Source organism: Erpetoichthys calabaricus, chromosome 1, assembly GCF_900747795.2.
Source record: "Erpetoichthys calabaricus chromosome 1, fErpCal1.3, whole genome shotgun sequence".
Classification (NCBI taxonomy): Eukaryota; Metazoa; Chordata; class Cladistia; order Polypteriformes; family Polypteridae; genus Erpetoichthys; species Erpetoichthys calabaricus.
Window position 1 is genome coordinate 82,262,076 of NC_041394.2, and position 14,267 is coordinate 82,276,342.

The following is a 14,267-nucleotide window of genomic DNA, read 5'->3' on the forward strand; positions in this document are numbered from 1 at the left end:
GCAGAATCCTCTTCAAACAGCCATAGGTCTGCCAGGTGATTTTTCTTTTCAGTGTGGACCCAGTTGCCCGAAGGTTAGAAATCCATAGCAAAATTGTTTTCTGATCTGATACAGATGCATTTTGACTGAGCACGAATTGTGTACAGAATGCTCTCTGCGTCGCTATCACAGAATGGTTGTTCTCATAATATGCTTGAACAACAAAGTCCCGATGTTCACTGGTCCAATCCATGATGGGTACTGAAAACGGTAGAGCCTAACCTACTGTATGAAACCTATCCCACCTCTCTATCCCCACTACAGCCCACACAGTTCTCCCTCGAAATGTGGGAGATCTTTATGCCCCACCCTGTATTACTTTAAAATATCACATTTTTAATATTAATACATATTAAATGGTTTGTTTATACTTTCTTTATAGCAGTATAACCGCTTAAAAGAAAAAAAAAGAAATGCTCTTATTAACGAGAGCTTGCAAATTGGCCCTTTGTGAGTATTAGTTACTGTGTGTTCCTGATTGAGTGGGACTCATGAGGGACTTGCATTTGGGCCTGTGATGGTTTCTGCCATGTTCCCAAAGTTGTTGGGATAGGCTTCTGACCCCCACATGTATATACATTTTAATAAGCATGTTTGTGAATAAATGTGTTAGACATGAAATTGCACTGTTCAATGGTTATAAAACCTAGGATTTTCAAGTATTTTTTGTGCATTTTACTTTTCTGAAACTTAAATTTAGCTTGCAAGTATTAACATGCCAAAAATTGCAGAATTCACTAAACTACTATGAGACTGAAACATTGTCTTTTTGCCTTATTAAATTGTTTTTAACACCAAGCTGATGCTGCATTGCAAATTGGTGAAATTTAATAAATTTAACAAAAAAGACTCTCCTAGAGAAGATCATTGGTTTAATCATAGCTTTTTGATTCATTCTTGTCTGATTTGTTATTACAAGAATAACACTATATTGATGTTAAAATCTATTCCATACAATTCAAATCTTGCTTTTTATACAAAACATTAATTCATTATTACTTCTTGGCTTAGGCTTAATTTTCCTTACCAATGTATATCTTGGTCCACCTCCTAAGAATAAGGGGATGATGGTATTTTTTGCCTGAACACTATGTGAGAAAAGAATGTTTGATTTATATAACACCAGGCATTGTCTGTGGAGGAGTGTGACCATTCAACTCCATATCTGCATTTCTTTTCCTTTTGACATTTCAGAAATGTGTGTCAAGTTAATTAGCAACTCTGAATGACACAGTATGTGTTAGTGTGGGTGTATGCATGAGTGTGCCATAAGATGGACCCCGGTCCCTCATCCAGGGTTGGGTCTCATTTCACTTAAATGATTTAAATAAATCTAGTTATACAGAATTCTAAATAATTTGGACGCAATACACCTTAGTAAATGGTCATGCACCTTAGTAAATGGTGGCAGATGGTCACAGACCAATGTCTTTCCTGTGGGGGGTGTACTGTATTCCAAATCTGTTTTTGAAAGTGAAGAATTCATAGTTGTATAAATCCATATTTGTGTAGTCTGCAATATATTGACTTCCATTGACATTTTTGTTAATGCGTTTATAAGACCATGTACAGCTGTAATTTAATAAATCTTTCAGAGCAATCTGTTCTCGTGTTTCTTTGCAGAAGATGAAGAAATGCCTGATGTAGACATGCGGTCATCTGTGGCAGCCAGTTTATCAGAAACGGAAGATGATGAGATAATAACTTCAAAAAAAGAAGTATGTATGGATTAAGTCAATGAAAATTAAAGAACATATGGATTAAAGTTAAATTATTTTAATAAGGGAATTGGATTTTTTATTTTTTGATAGACACATTTTTAGATATTCAACTGTGTTAATTTTGTCAAGAGAACTTAATTGTGCGTATTAATCACAGATGTCCGTTTGGTGGCTAAAGATGGTATTTTTTTTTTTTTTAATATGCTGACAAACCCATTTATAGTCTTTAAACCTGTACCATGAGATTAAATGTGCTCACGTTAACGGTTATAGTGGTTATGTTTCAAAAGGGATTTCAGTGTGTGAGAGAGTAAAAGTGTGTAGAACTAAACATATGAATCGATTGAAATTTAGGATGGCAGTGGAAGTCAAATACTTGCTTCTTATGTACTTTGGCTATTAAGAGTGGATTCACAAGGAACATCCTGCTGTTTTTTTGATTGCTGACATTGACCTCTTTCATATATGCTATATATTGCCAAGTTATACCTGGCTTTTGATAGAAGCACAACATGCTGCATCATTACTCAAATTGTGTGTGATTGACTCAAGAGTTCTGCAACTATCAAAACAAAGAATATTATAGTTTTAGTGGGTCTAAAAAATATACATTTCTAAAGATGAAAAATTGTTTTTGTTGTATTAATCACTAGTTCTTGCTGATGAGAATTTTAGAAATTCTCAATTAGTCTATACCCATCCTTCTGGTTATCTGTATGGGCTATTTTTGGATTTTTGGCTCATATTTTAGTGGTATGCTTTTGGGTTCTTTCACATACAGATTATAAAATATTTGAACATTATTACCTGGCAACAGTGTGCCAAACTATGAATGGACTTTTTCTTTAGAATAATGTCATGTGCCACAATGTTAAAGAAAAGTTCTTGGAATGGGGACAGAAATGTGAGTAAATTTAATCATCAGAGTACATTATTTAGCCCAGCATACTATCATTGTCATGAATAAAGCACAGAGTTACACGAAGTGAGTTACATAAATTGTCACATGACCACAGGTATTTGCGAAACAGAATGAACTTTGGTTAATGTTCCAACTGTGTTAGCCAGCCAGATACAAAACCTCTCAAAACCACATGTGCACTGTTCCACATTTTAGGCGAATCATGATAATTCTGGTGGAATACCATAAAGATCTTGAGCGTAGGTTTATCTTTGACAAAGCATCCATTCCCCGCTTATGTTGCAAGATTAGCAGCTATAAATTGATGAGCATATAGGTTACAAGTACATACCACTGTAGGACTCATAAGAGAATAAGAATAGGGAAGATATTGTAATAACCAAGCAGTAGCATTGCTTATGTAATTAAAATTCAGTTTGAATAAGCTCATTAGCTGTGTTAAAACAGGTTTTCATGCTGCATTTTGAAGTTCTTCTGTACACGAGATCTCTGCCCAGTTCACAATTTGTTGGAGCAAGCTTATCTAAGAACTGAGAAACTGTAAATAAATTAGCATCAGCAATGAGATGCATTGGAGTAAACATATCAAAGCATCCCTGTGTAGCTTTCTCTACAACTTGTTTAGTCCATGTTCAGACAAATTCAGCCTGGATTCATGAATGGAATCAAGGGTGGCGAGAAAGTCATGTGTGCATCCTTAAGTAGCTTTTGCTGCTGCTGTCCAGGCTCCACTGACGTAATTTCAGTATTGGCAAAAGACTGCAGTCTCTCAGGCTTCTGTGAGGAAAAGACCTGAGGTTTCAAAAATGTATACTTATATACAAGTGTGTTTCATCTGGCATCATGGTGTATTGCTACTGATAATGGCTGTAGTTTTTTTTATATCAAACAAACCCTTAGTGGGCTTGTGCATTTGAAGAGTGTTGTGCTCTCTGATCAGCTCTGCAGGACTCATCTCCCACAAGGGAAGCAACTCGCGTATGCTCGTCAGTGCCCCAAAAAGAATTTGAAATGTATTATTACATCCGAAGGGGTTGCTGCTTGAGCCTAATTTTCTGTACAGGTGTGCCAGGAGTTTAAGGCTGATGTATTTAGATTAGCAAGAAAAATGCATACTATGCAAAGCAAATGAAATTTAGTTATGTAAATAATGTGAAATAGCTATGGTACCATTGTATTAATCAGAAGCACCAATAAATAACTGATGGTGTGATTTGCTACAGTCTACTGAATGCTGTACACATGAGTGATGATTTGAGTTTGTTGTGAATCTTTCACTACTAAAACCTTTTCGGCTTACTCAACAAATAACTTTGCTTAAGTCATTTGACACCCAAAACAATTTTGCTTTGAAGGCTGCTAGATAGGAGAGGCTGACTTCTTTTCTTTTTAGCTAACCATTTGCACATCTGTTTTTTGAAATATTAAATAAGGATATTTTCACACCTCACAATACATCAGTTAGCAATGAGGACACTTAGTGGCCAAATTGAAAACTACACAAGAGTTATCTTGGCTTTTCCTTTTAAAATGTTAATTTGGCCTCGACCACCACCATCCTCCCCAACTCCCAGTCGTCATTGCCTGAAAGCATGATATTTGCACAGTTATTGTCATTTAGTATAAACTAACCAAAATGACTAGTGTTTCATTTTTAACGTAAATCCTATGATAGAAGTTGGAATGAAAAATGAAAGCTAAATTGAAATTAAATCCATACTCAAAATGACTGAAGTAAAATTATCATGGTTTATGCATTGTCTCCTGGCTTGTACAAACATGCTAAAATTTATTTAAAGCCTAAAAATTTTTTTTTTTTTTTTTTTTTAATAAAAACGTCAAATGACTTACTTTAGCAAGTAGCATGTTTTGTTTCCACATGTCTGTATAGCTGAAGGCTTTGTGATTTCATTTGGTAGTATCATCCCACCAATAACCAATAATTGCTGTTGCAAATTTCAAGGTAAAAGATCATCCAGACTTTAGAAAACCAGGATTGTATTTTATTTTTTTTAAACATTCCTTTTTAGTTCAGGGTTTTGGGATGACTCTTGTGAGTGTGACACAGATTGGTTTGGAGTAGGTGAATCTACGGTATTTAAAGAACTAGTCCATGTTTGTTGGTTTCTTAATGAAGCATGCAGGGTTTAACAAGTTGTCGTGCTTGTAATTGGACTTATGTCAGTCATTTCAGTTCCCCAGTATGTAGGAGAAAACTCTGACTGGGTGCAGAACTGGTATCTACAATCATATCCCCCTAAAACATTAAAGTGATGGCTGATTTTTTTTTTATTATTGTTTATGTGCAGTACTGTGCAAAAGTTTTAGGCAGGTGTGAAAAAATGCTATAAACAAAGAATGCTTTCAGAAATATAAATGATTGTTTATTATCAATTTACAAAATGCAAAGTTAGCGAACAAAGGAAAAATCTAAATCAAATCAATATTTGGTGTTACTACCTTTTGCCTTCAAACCAGCATCAATTCTTATAGGTACACTTGCACAAAGTCAGGGATTTTGTAGGATTATAGTCAGGTATATGATCAACCAATTATACCAAACAGGTGCTAATGATCATCAATGTCACACACAGGTTGAAACAGTCATTAACTGAAACTAGTGCTGGGCGGTATACCGGTTCATACCGAAAACCGTTTTTAAATTTTTTTTATGATATGGATTTTTCTTATACCGCAACACTGGTTTAAATTGCCTAAACGACGTTCGGAACGTGGCACAGCAGGAAACTGTTCAAGTTGGGACCTTTTTCACTGCTACACCGCTAAACACAGATTTGTTGCACTAGGGCTCTTTTTCACTACTACACCACCAAATAGGTAGCATTCCAAAACTGAAGCCGACCATAAAGTTGAACATGATGAACAGAAGAACTTTTGCCAAAAAAAAGGAGTCACGTCCGTCGCCTGGAGATACTTTAGTTTTAAAAGGTCAGATGTGTAAATACTGTTTCTATACTACTGGATAATACTGCAAGCCAAGTTGTACTTGTTTTTGTACTTGCTAGTGTATGTTTTGCTTGTATTGATCCTGCGATGTGCTGGCGACTCGTTCAGAGATGGGCGCAACTCTGAATGGATGGCATAATTAAACATGTATAACGAAGATATTTTTAAAGTTCTGAACACTCCCGTCGGCTAAGTTAATAACTAGTTTTAATTTCACAAAGACGTTTATCGTGTGGTGATTGGTAATGTGGAGAAAGGAAAGATAGGAACTGGGGTTTTGGTAGAGAGCAGGAATATCCTGAACTGAATGGATTCTGTGCGGTGATTGCTGCAGGCGCCTGCTGTTAGTGCGGAGGAAGTCAGTTTAAGAAGCGTAGTGATTAATGACTGGGTCGGGGAACACTTAACACAAAGTATTTGATGTGCTGCATTAACTTGTGACGGGGTTTGAGAAAATCTAGTAAATTAAACATTGATTTTAGGATGAAGTTTAGTTTACAACATTCTACTTTAATTATAAAATAAACTATGAGAATAAAGTGGAAATGTCGACTTTAATCTTGACATAGTCAACATGTCGAATTTATTCTCGACATATAGTTTGTTTTTTTCTTCCGTGTCTATTTTTTTTTTCTTCACAGTGGCCCTAATGCGCTTCCATAGGGCTATACCACAAACAGCATTATAAATGCAAGTTGCAGTTTTATTATTTATGTATATAGCTTAGCTTGAAGCAAGGTCCATATTAATGCAGTTTGCCTAAATGATGGTACAGTTGGTAAGATGTCATCACCAAGTTGCACTGGTTTTATTTTATTTTAATTTGGTGAATACTGTGTAATGCACCTGGGCTTGAAGCCTTGAAGTAATGGTGCAGCTATCAGTAATACTATTATGTATTTTATTGTTATTATTTATTAGTTTAAATACAGTAATCCCTCGCTATATCGCGCTTCGCCCTTCGCGGCTTCACTCCATCGCGGATTTTATATGTAAGCATATTTAAATATATATCACGGATTTTTCGCTGCTTCGCGGGTTTTTGAGGACAGTGGGTCTTTTAATTTCTGGTACATGCTTCCTCAGTTGGTTTGCCCAGTTGATTTCATACAAGGGACGCTATTGGCAGATGGCTGAGAAGCTACCCAACTTACTTTTCTTTCTCTCTCTCTTGCGCTGACTATCTGTGATCCTGACGTAGGGGATGTAAGCAGGGGGGCTGTTCGCACACCTAGACGATACGGACGCTCGTCTAAAAATGCTGAAAGATTATCTTCACTTTGCTACCTTCTGTGTGCAGCTTTTAAGTATGCTGCACGGTGCTTCGCATACTTAAAAGCTCAAAGGGCACGTATTGATTTTTTTATCTGTCTCCTCTCTCTCTGTCTCTTCCTGCTCCTGACGGAGGGGGTGTGAGCTGCCGCCTTCAACAGCTTTGTGCCGCGGTGCTTCGCATACTTAAAAGCAAACAGCCCTATTGATTTATTTGCTCCTTTTAAGAGGAAGATATGTTTGCATTCGTTTAATTGTGAGACTGAACTGTCATCTCTGTCTTGTCATGGAGCACAGTTTTAAACTTTTGAAAAAGAGACAAAGGTTTGTTTGCAATGTTTGAATAACGTTCCTGTCTCTCTACTACCTCCTGTGTTTCTGCGCAAATCTGTGACCCAAGCATGACAATATAAAAATAACCATATAAACATATGGTTTTCTACTTCGCGGATTTTCTTATTTCGCGGGTGGCTCTGGAAACGCAACCCCCGCGATGGAGGAGGGATTACTGTATTATGCAGTTTAATGATGGTAAAATTGTTTAAAAAGTCACTTTACGTGTCAGTGGACAGAGATTGTTAACATTAACAAAGTGTAGTTGGTTTACAAAAAATATTTACTATTTATTCCTTTTCTAAGACGTGTTCAGTGCAATACAACTTTTGACAAAGACCTCTGGATATTTTACTAAGTCTAAATGCCTCTTTGGATGGTTGAAAATATGTTGTCAGTCATAGTTTAAGCTTTTGCAAAATTTGTTCAATTAAAGGTTCTATATTTTGACTGCATCTGTCATGCAATGTGATTCCTTCTCTTTAGTGCCATCCCCTTGAAAACTATCACTTTATGGGGCCATGCAAACCTGAATTAATACTTGTGTGCACATTAAAATGTCTTTTTGTACGATGTACAATTCTCATAACAGTCTAATAGGATATTCTTAGCCAGTCTACTGCAGTAATTGCAGCGGAAAATGTGGATAACATCCACTCATGCATGGGGAAAAAAATACCGTCTAATACCGTGAAACCGGCAGAATTTAGAAAAATACCGTGAAATAGAATTTTGGTCATACCGCCCACCTCTAACTGAAACAGAAACAGCTGTGTAGGAGGCTTAAAACTGGGTGAGGAACAGCCAAACTCTGCTACCAAGGTGAGGTTGTGGAAGACAGTTTCATGTCATGGCAAGATTGAGTACAGCAAACAAGACACAAGGTAGTTATACTGCATCAGCAAGGTCTCTCCCAGACAAGATTTCAAAGCAGACTGGGGTTTCAAGATGTGCTGTTCAAGCTTTTTTGAAGAAACACAAAGAAACGGGCAACGTTGAGGATCGTAGACGCAGTGGTCGGCCAAGAAAACTTAGTGCAGCAGATGAAAGACACATCAAGCTTATTACCCTTCGAAATCGTAAGATGTCCAGCAGTGCCATCAGCTCAGAACTGGCAGAAACCAGTGGGACCCAGGTACACCCATCTACTGTCCAGAGAAGTCTGGCCAGAAGTGGTCTTCATTGAAGAGTTGCAGCCAAAAAGCCATACCTCCGACGTGGAAACAAGGCCAAGCGACTCAAGTATGCACGAAAACGTAGGAACTGGGGTGCAGAAAAATGGCAGCAGGTGCTCTGGACTGATGAGTCAAAATTTGGAATATTTGGCTGTAGCAGAAGGCAGTTTGTTCGTCGAAGGGCTGGAGAGCGGTACAATAATGAGTGTCTGCAGGCAACAGTGAAGCATGGTGGAGGTTTCTTGAACGTTTGGGGCTGCATTTCTGCAAATGGAGTTGGAGATTTGGTCAGGATTAATGGTGTTCTCAATGCTGAGAAATACAGCCAGATACTTATCCATCATGCAATACCATCAGGGAGGCGTATGATTGGCCCCAAATTTATTCTGCGGCAGGACAACAACAACCAAACATACAGCCATTAAGAACTATCTTCAGCGTAAAGAAGAACAAGAAGTCCTGGAAGTGATGGTATGGCCCCTGATCTCAACATCATCGAGTGTGTCTGGGATTACATGAAGATACAGAAGGATGTGAGGAAGCCTACATCCACAGAAGATCTGTGGTTAGTTCTCCAAGATGTTTGGAACAGCCTACCAGCCGAGTTCCTTCAAAAACTGTGCGCAAGTGTACCTAGAAGAATTGATGCTGTTTTGAAGGCAAAGGGTGGTCACACCAAATATTGATTTGATTTAGATTTATCTTTTGTTCATTCACTGCATTTTGTTGTTTGATGAAAATAAATCATTAACACTTCCATTTTTGAAAGCATTCTTTGTTTATAGCATTTTTTCACACCTAAAACTTTTGCACAGTACTGTATTTAAAACTTACATCGTTGACCTGTCTAGAGCATTCAGTGACCCACCTTTTTGAGTTGTGAGCCACAGGTTGAGAAACAGTGCTCTAAAGCATGTGTGGTGGCGTACAACTGCTCTGAACTTCCTCATCCCAGAACCCCAATGCAGGGACTTGTTGAAACTTTGCAAAGAAGGGATGGGACAATCACCACCTTCTTTTATGTCAATTGTTATTATTTTGGATTTTATGAAACCTGTAGGTGAATTCCTTGCAACTGGTATTAAAGCAACCCAATTAATTCATCCTGTGCCTAACATTCGTCAAGGTTATTCAAGCACAGTTTTGTTGATTATTTCCTTTGAAGTCTTTTTAGTTTGTGAAACATAGCCAAGCAAAGCTCAACTCCCAAATAGTTTAACAAAACAATCCTGATTTGGAAATAAAATCCTTAATTTCCAACTTAGGCTGAAGCCTTTGGAGTGCCAGAGATAGCAGTTTAGGACAAATTAGGCCACAGTCAAGCCGGTAAAATGTGTTTTTATTAACAAACTAGACATTAAGCCCGTTACAATAACGGGCGCTAGAACAGTAGTGCATAAACATTAGTAGGAACAGTCTATATTAAATGGCAAGGGACCTTGACCTCATTCTGTTTCTGAATTTTTTTTTGTCAAAAATATTTTTTGCAAGAAGCCTAAAGTAAATAATATAAATAAAATAGAAACGTGTGACAATACAGTAAGTATAATTAATATTACATTTATCCTCTCCTCTGTGGCTGTTGATTGATGTGATGTGTCTGTTTGAAGATCTCCTATCCTACCTCTTTATTTTAGCTTGCTGTGGTGTCTCTCCAGCAAGTACTGTGCAGTTCCCCAGCAAGTATTTTAATCTGTGCTGGTGTGCAGCTGATTATTGTATGTGTGGCGTCTCCCCAGCAACGGATTTTATGTGCGCGGCCGCGAGTACCCAATCGGCACTCTCCCCAGCAATGATGTCCTTTATTAAAGAGTGCCCCACGCAATCGCACTTCACAAGAAGACGCACACACATGGACGCACACAGGGATTTTATTAAAGAGGATTGTATGCAAAGTGTTACAAATTTGAAGACAATATAGCAAGAAAGGCAGCTTTCTATAAAATGTGAAAACATGAGTACACAATTTTATAATGTGAACTGTAGAGTGTGTTGGCTTATGATGTGGTAACTCTGCTGTTTTAATATCAAGCTCCACTAACAGAATGCTTATGGTAAGCCTAAACTTTTTTTGAAAGGTAGCTAAACAGCTTTGGTTCATGGGGAAGCATTTTTTTTTTCTCGTGTTTTTTTTTTTCCCCCTCTTCAACCCGTGTGGATTTCTGTCTTGTGCTTGATACTATCAGGTTAGGCTCTCGTGAATAAGGCGAGTTCATGGTTGAATGGATGTAAAACATTGTTTATTTAAAAAAAAAAAAAATCGGGCAAGAACTTCTTTCTGCAAGTCCAGAATATGAAGAGGCAGGTAACAGATTTATATCGGAATCCGGTATAAACAACAAACTGGTACAAATTTTAAATCCGCCTTTGAAAAAGTTTTATAATTTTAATGAACATGTCACTTTAATAAATACGTTTTATATAGCTAGATATACTCTATAGTAGTAAATAGTGCTCAGAGGATAATGTAACTGCAAAGGTTTACTTATTAGTTGTTTGTGCCATCCCAGTCCTTCTAAGGAATGTTGCTGCTTCTACTGTGTATACACTATAGATCCGTGTAGCCTAATGAGCAAAAAAGGTTGTCGGCTAGAAAGCTAGAAATAACATTTTTCAACATGGACCCTCAACAAAAAATTTCCAATAAATTGGAAAGTATAATCTGTGAGTTTGAAAATGACAGTAAATAAGAGCAGTTAGGTTGAGTTTGGTAGAGCTCAATTAAAATGAAAAAAACACATACATTTAATCTAGTTTTGTAAAGATGTCTATAAAAAGGTTGAAGACACAATCACACACAAAAAATATATAAAGCTTTCCAAAGAAGGTAAAACTACAGGCTGTGTTGCTCGACCGAATTTTACTTAATGTCAACAGAAAACTGCAATCTGGTCACCTTAATCAATAAAACATTAAACGAATACATAGCTACAGGTGTTTATTAAACAAGATATGCCAGAAAAGATGTGTGAATTACTTAACTACTGCATATTTCCACAAACCTATCACTATGAAGGCACATTGGGCATTTCTTAATCTTTGACTGGCCATTGTTGAAGCTTAAATGAATTCTAAACTGATTATCTCAAAATAAAATTGGGGTATGTCACCAATGATAAACTAAAATTAATGTTAAACTTCATAAATGAAAAAAAATGAATTGATGTGAAAACATAGAAATAAAAATTAATTTAAAAGGTGGGCTAAAGTAACCATGGATATTTGAAGGCATGATAATACAGTGAAAATTTAAAACGTTTAGTTTTCATTTTAAATAATTATAGTATACTATTGGTTTTAATTACATCTGTCTTGTTTTAGTTTTTCAATGGTTCTGTCCAAATTGTAACATTTCAAACATTTTGCCTGTTGCACATTTTTTTTGTAGAAAAATCGAAAGCGACGTAACCGTAAAAAGAAAAAGAAGGAACAAAAGACAACCAAGCGTATAGGTACTTCAAGTGAAAATCAAAAAGAGAAAAAGGATAAAGAACAGGAAAAAGGAAAGGAGGCAGATCCAGAGGTCCAGATTGAATATGTTATAGAAGAGCCAGAGATCTATGATCCTAACTTCATTTTTTTTAAGAGGATCTTTGAGGCCTTTAAGGTAAGAGAATTATTTAAATTAACCTTTTAAAGAATCCACAGATTTAAAATTGGGATTTGTGTGTTTTTCACAAATGTAACTCAAAGTAAAAGTGGGGCTCCTGTCAAAAAGACATTGGTTGCATAGGTTATACCGTGGGTGTGGTGGTGTGTGTTCATGCGTGTGTGTGTGTGATTATATGAGACAGGAGTGAATTTAACAAAATTCACTGTAATGTAAAGATTTCTAATAAGTGATTAATTTATACTTTTTTTTTTTTTTTTCCTTCTTCTCCAATCTTCTGGTGACATTTTTTGAGATCCTGTTGGAAAATGATCAGCCAAACCATTCTAAATCTGGCATAATATGCTGATCTAAAAAAGAAATGCAGAGTTTTCTGTAATGAGAAACAATAGGTATAGGATGTGTACTTTCACTTGAAAAGTTGGTTTTAACCTTCTAACCAGTAAATACATTGTGCAATTTCACCCAATAAAGTCCAGGCAGAACCATGATGATCAGGTCACTATCCAAAAAAAAAAAAAAAGCTTAGCAAGACTGAGGCCACAGTGATTTTTTTAATGTCTCATTGGCATAGTACGACATGCACGCTATGTGCTAGTGCTGCCATACAATATGGATTATGCTGCTCCACTGCGTCTCAGCTGAGGATAAGGAATCGACAAGGCAGGTGACAAATTCAGTGTTTGACCACCCTCAATGGACACAGTGGGACTGACTCATCCTCCTGGTTCATTTGAGATATCATTTCAGATCTGCCACTAGAACTGCCAGAAGACCCAGTGCTTTCGTCTGTGATAGGACAGTGAGGAGAAGCTCTCTGCTTACCACATCTGCTTGCCCTGATCCTACAGCAGGACAATTCCAGTGCCCCACACACATTCTATTTCGTCCCAGCTGTTCTGAGGAATGTTGGTGTGTGCCGATTTAAAACTGGTCTAAGGAAGGACAACTGGCAACAGGGCTATGGGTACCCAAGAGTCTTTGATGCATGTGGGAAGCAAAAGCTAGCCCATCTGGTGTGATCCCACAGAAGAACTACTGTAGCACAAATTATGGAAAATCCTAATACTGGCATGAGAGAGAGGTGTCAGAGCACACTGCGAATGGGGTAGCGTATCCCATGCTGGCTCATATCCACCTCCAAAAGCAGCCATGAAGTGCATGTGAGCATCAGATCTGGACCATGGTGCAATGGAATAGGGTGGTTTGGTTTGATGAATGTTTTCTTTTAGATCTTGTGAGCAGACAGGGTTGTGTGCATTGTTTACCTGAGGAAGAGGTGGCAGCACTATGAGATAAAGGCATGTCTGCAGAGACACTGATTTTCTGGGCAATGTACTGTTGAAAAACCTTGGATCCTGACATTCAAATGTATATTATTTTGATACATACCACTTACGTGAAGCCATGAAGGGGTGGAATGTTATTCTCTGATACAAGTGGTTCCTTTCAATAGGATATTGTGCCCTACCTGCAAAAAATTTTCAAGAATGGTTTGAGGAACAAGACAAAGAGTTCAAGGTGTTGACTTGGCCTAAAAATTCCACAATTCTCCGTCTGATCAAGCATCATCATGGCCCCACTTCGCAAATTACAGGAGTTGTGGCAGCTGGTTTTAGCATTGTGGCTGATAAGTGTAGTACAGTGAAATTATGTAACACATCACCATACTCTGGCATCATGATTAGTCAGAATAATAATCTTTCTTTGAAACTTCGGACGCCTTTATCTGAAAGTTCTCAGTACATATGTTAACAGGCAGTAAGGAAATTATATCGTACATATTATGGTGCATTTTTCTTACAATTTTCTTACACTCCCAGTCTTTTATTTATTTATTTATTTATTTATTTTATTTTTTTATTTTTTAACCAGCTTGTGATATGCCAGAAATGTCCTGCTTAAATGCACTCAGACATTACTCTTTTGTTGAAACAAATGCAGGACTCACTGATTAAAGTTTAAAATATGTGGTTCGTTTTACACAATACCACTGACAGATGCATATGGTTTTAGCTGTGGATTGGTGCTTTTACACATTTTAAATTGTCTTCAGCACTAAGCTTTTAAAATTTAGCGGTAAATGTTCCCCCCCTCCGCCCCGAATTAGCCATTAATTATTCTTTGATTTTACTACTGATCTTAGGTAAAAGTTATTTAGGCTTTTAATATATTTTGCCACGTTTTCATTTCACATGTGATATTTTGATATACTTGGAAAAAATCAA

General features: G+C 37.0%; 1 protein-coding gene across 2 annotated transcripts in view; it reads left to right on the plus strand.

Annotated features, from left to right (window-relative positions):
- Positions 1 to 14,267, plus strand: part of sf3b2 (splicing factor 3b, subunit 2) — a 66,061-nt gene that overhangs the window by 16,034 nt on the left and 35,760 nt on the right. For both annotated transcript variants that reach the window (XM_028802963.2, XM_028802966.2), the window contains 2 exons: positions 1,663 to 1,757; positions 11,818 to 12,036. In XM_028802963.2, the coding sequence (XP_028658796.1) occupies positions 1,663 to 1,757; positions 11,818 to 12,036 (314 nt within the window). The remainder of the gene's footprint in view (positions 1 to 1,662; positions 1,758 to 11,817; positions 12,037 to 14,267) is intronic.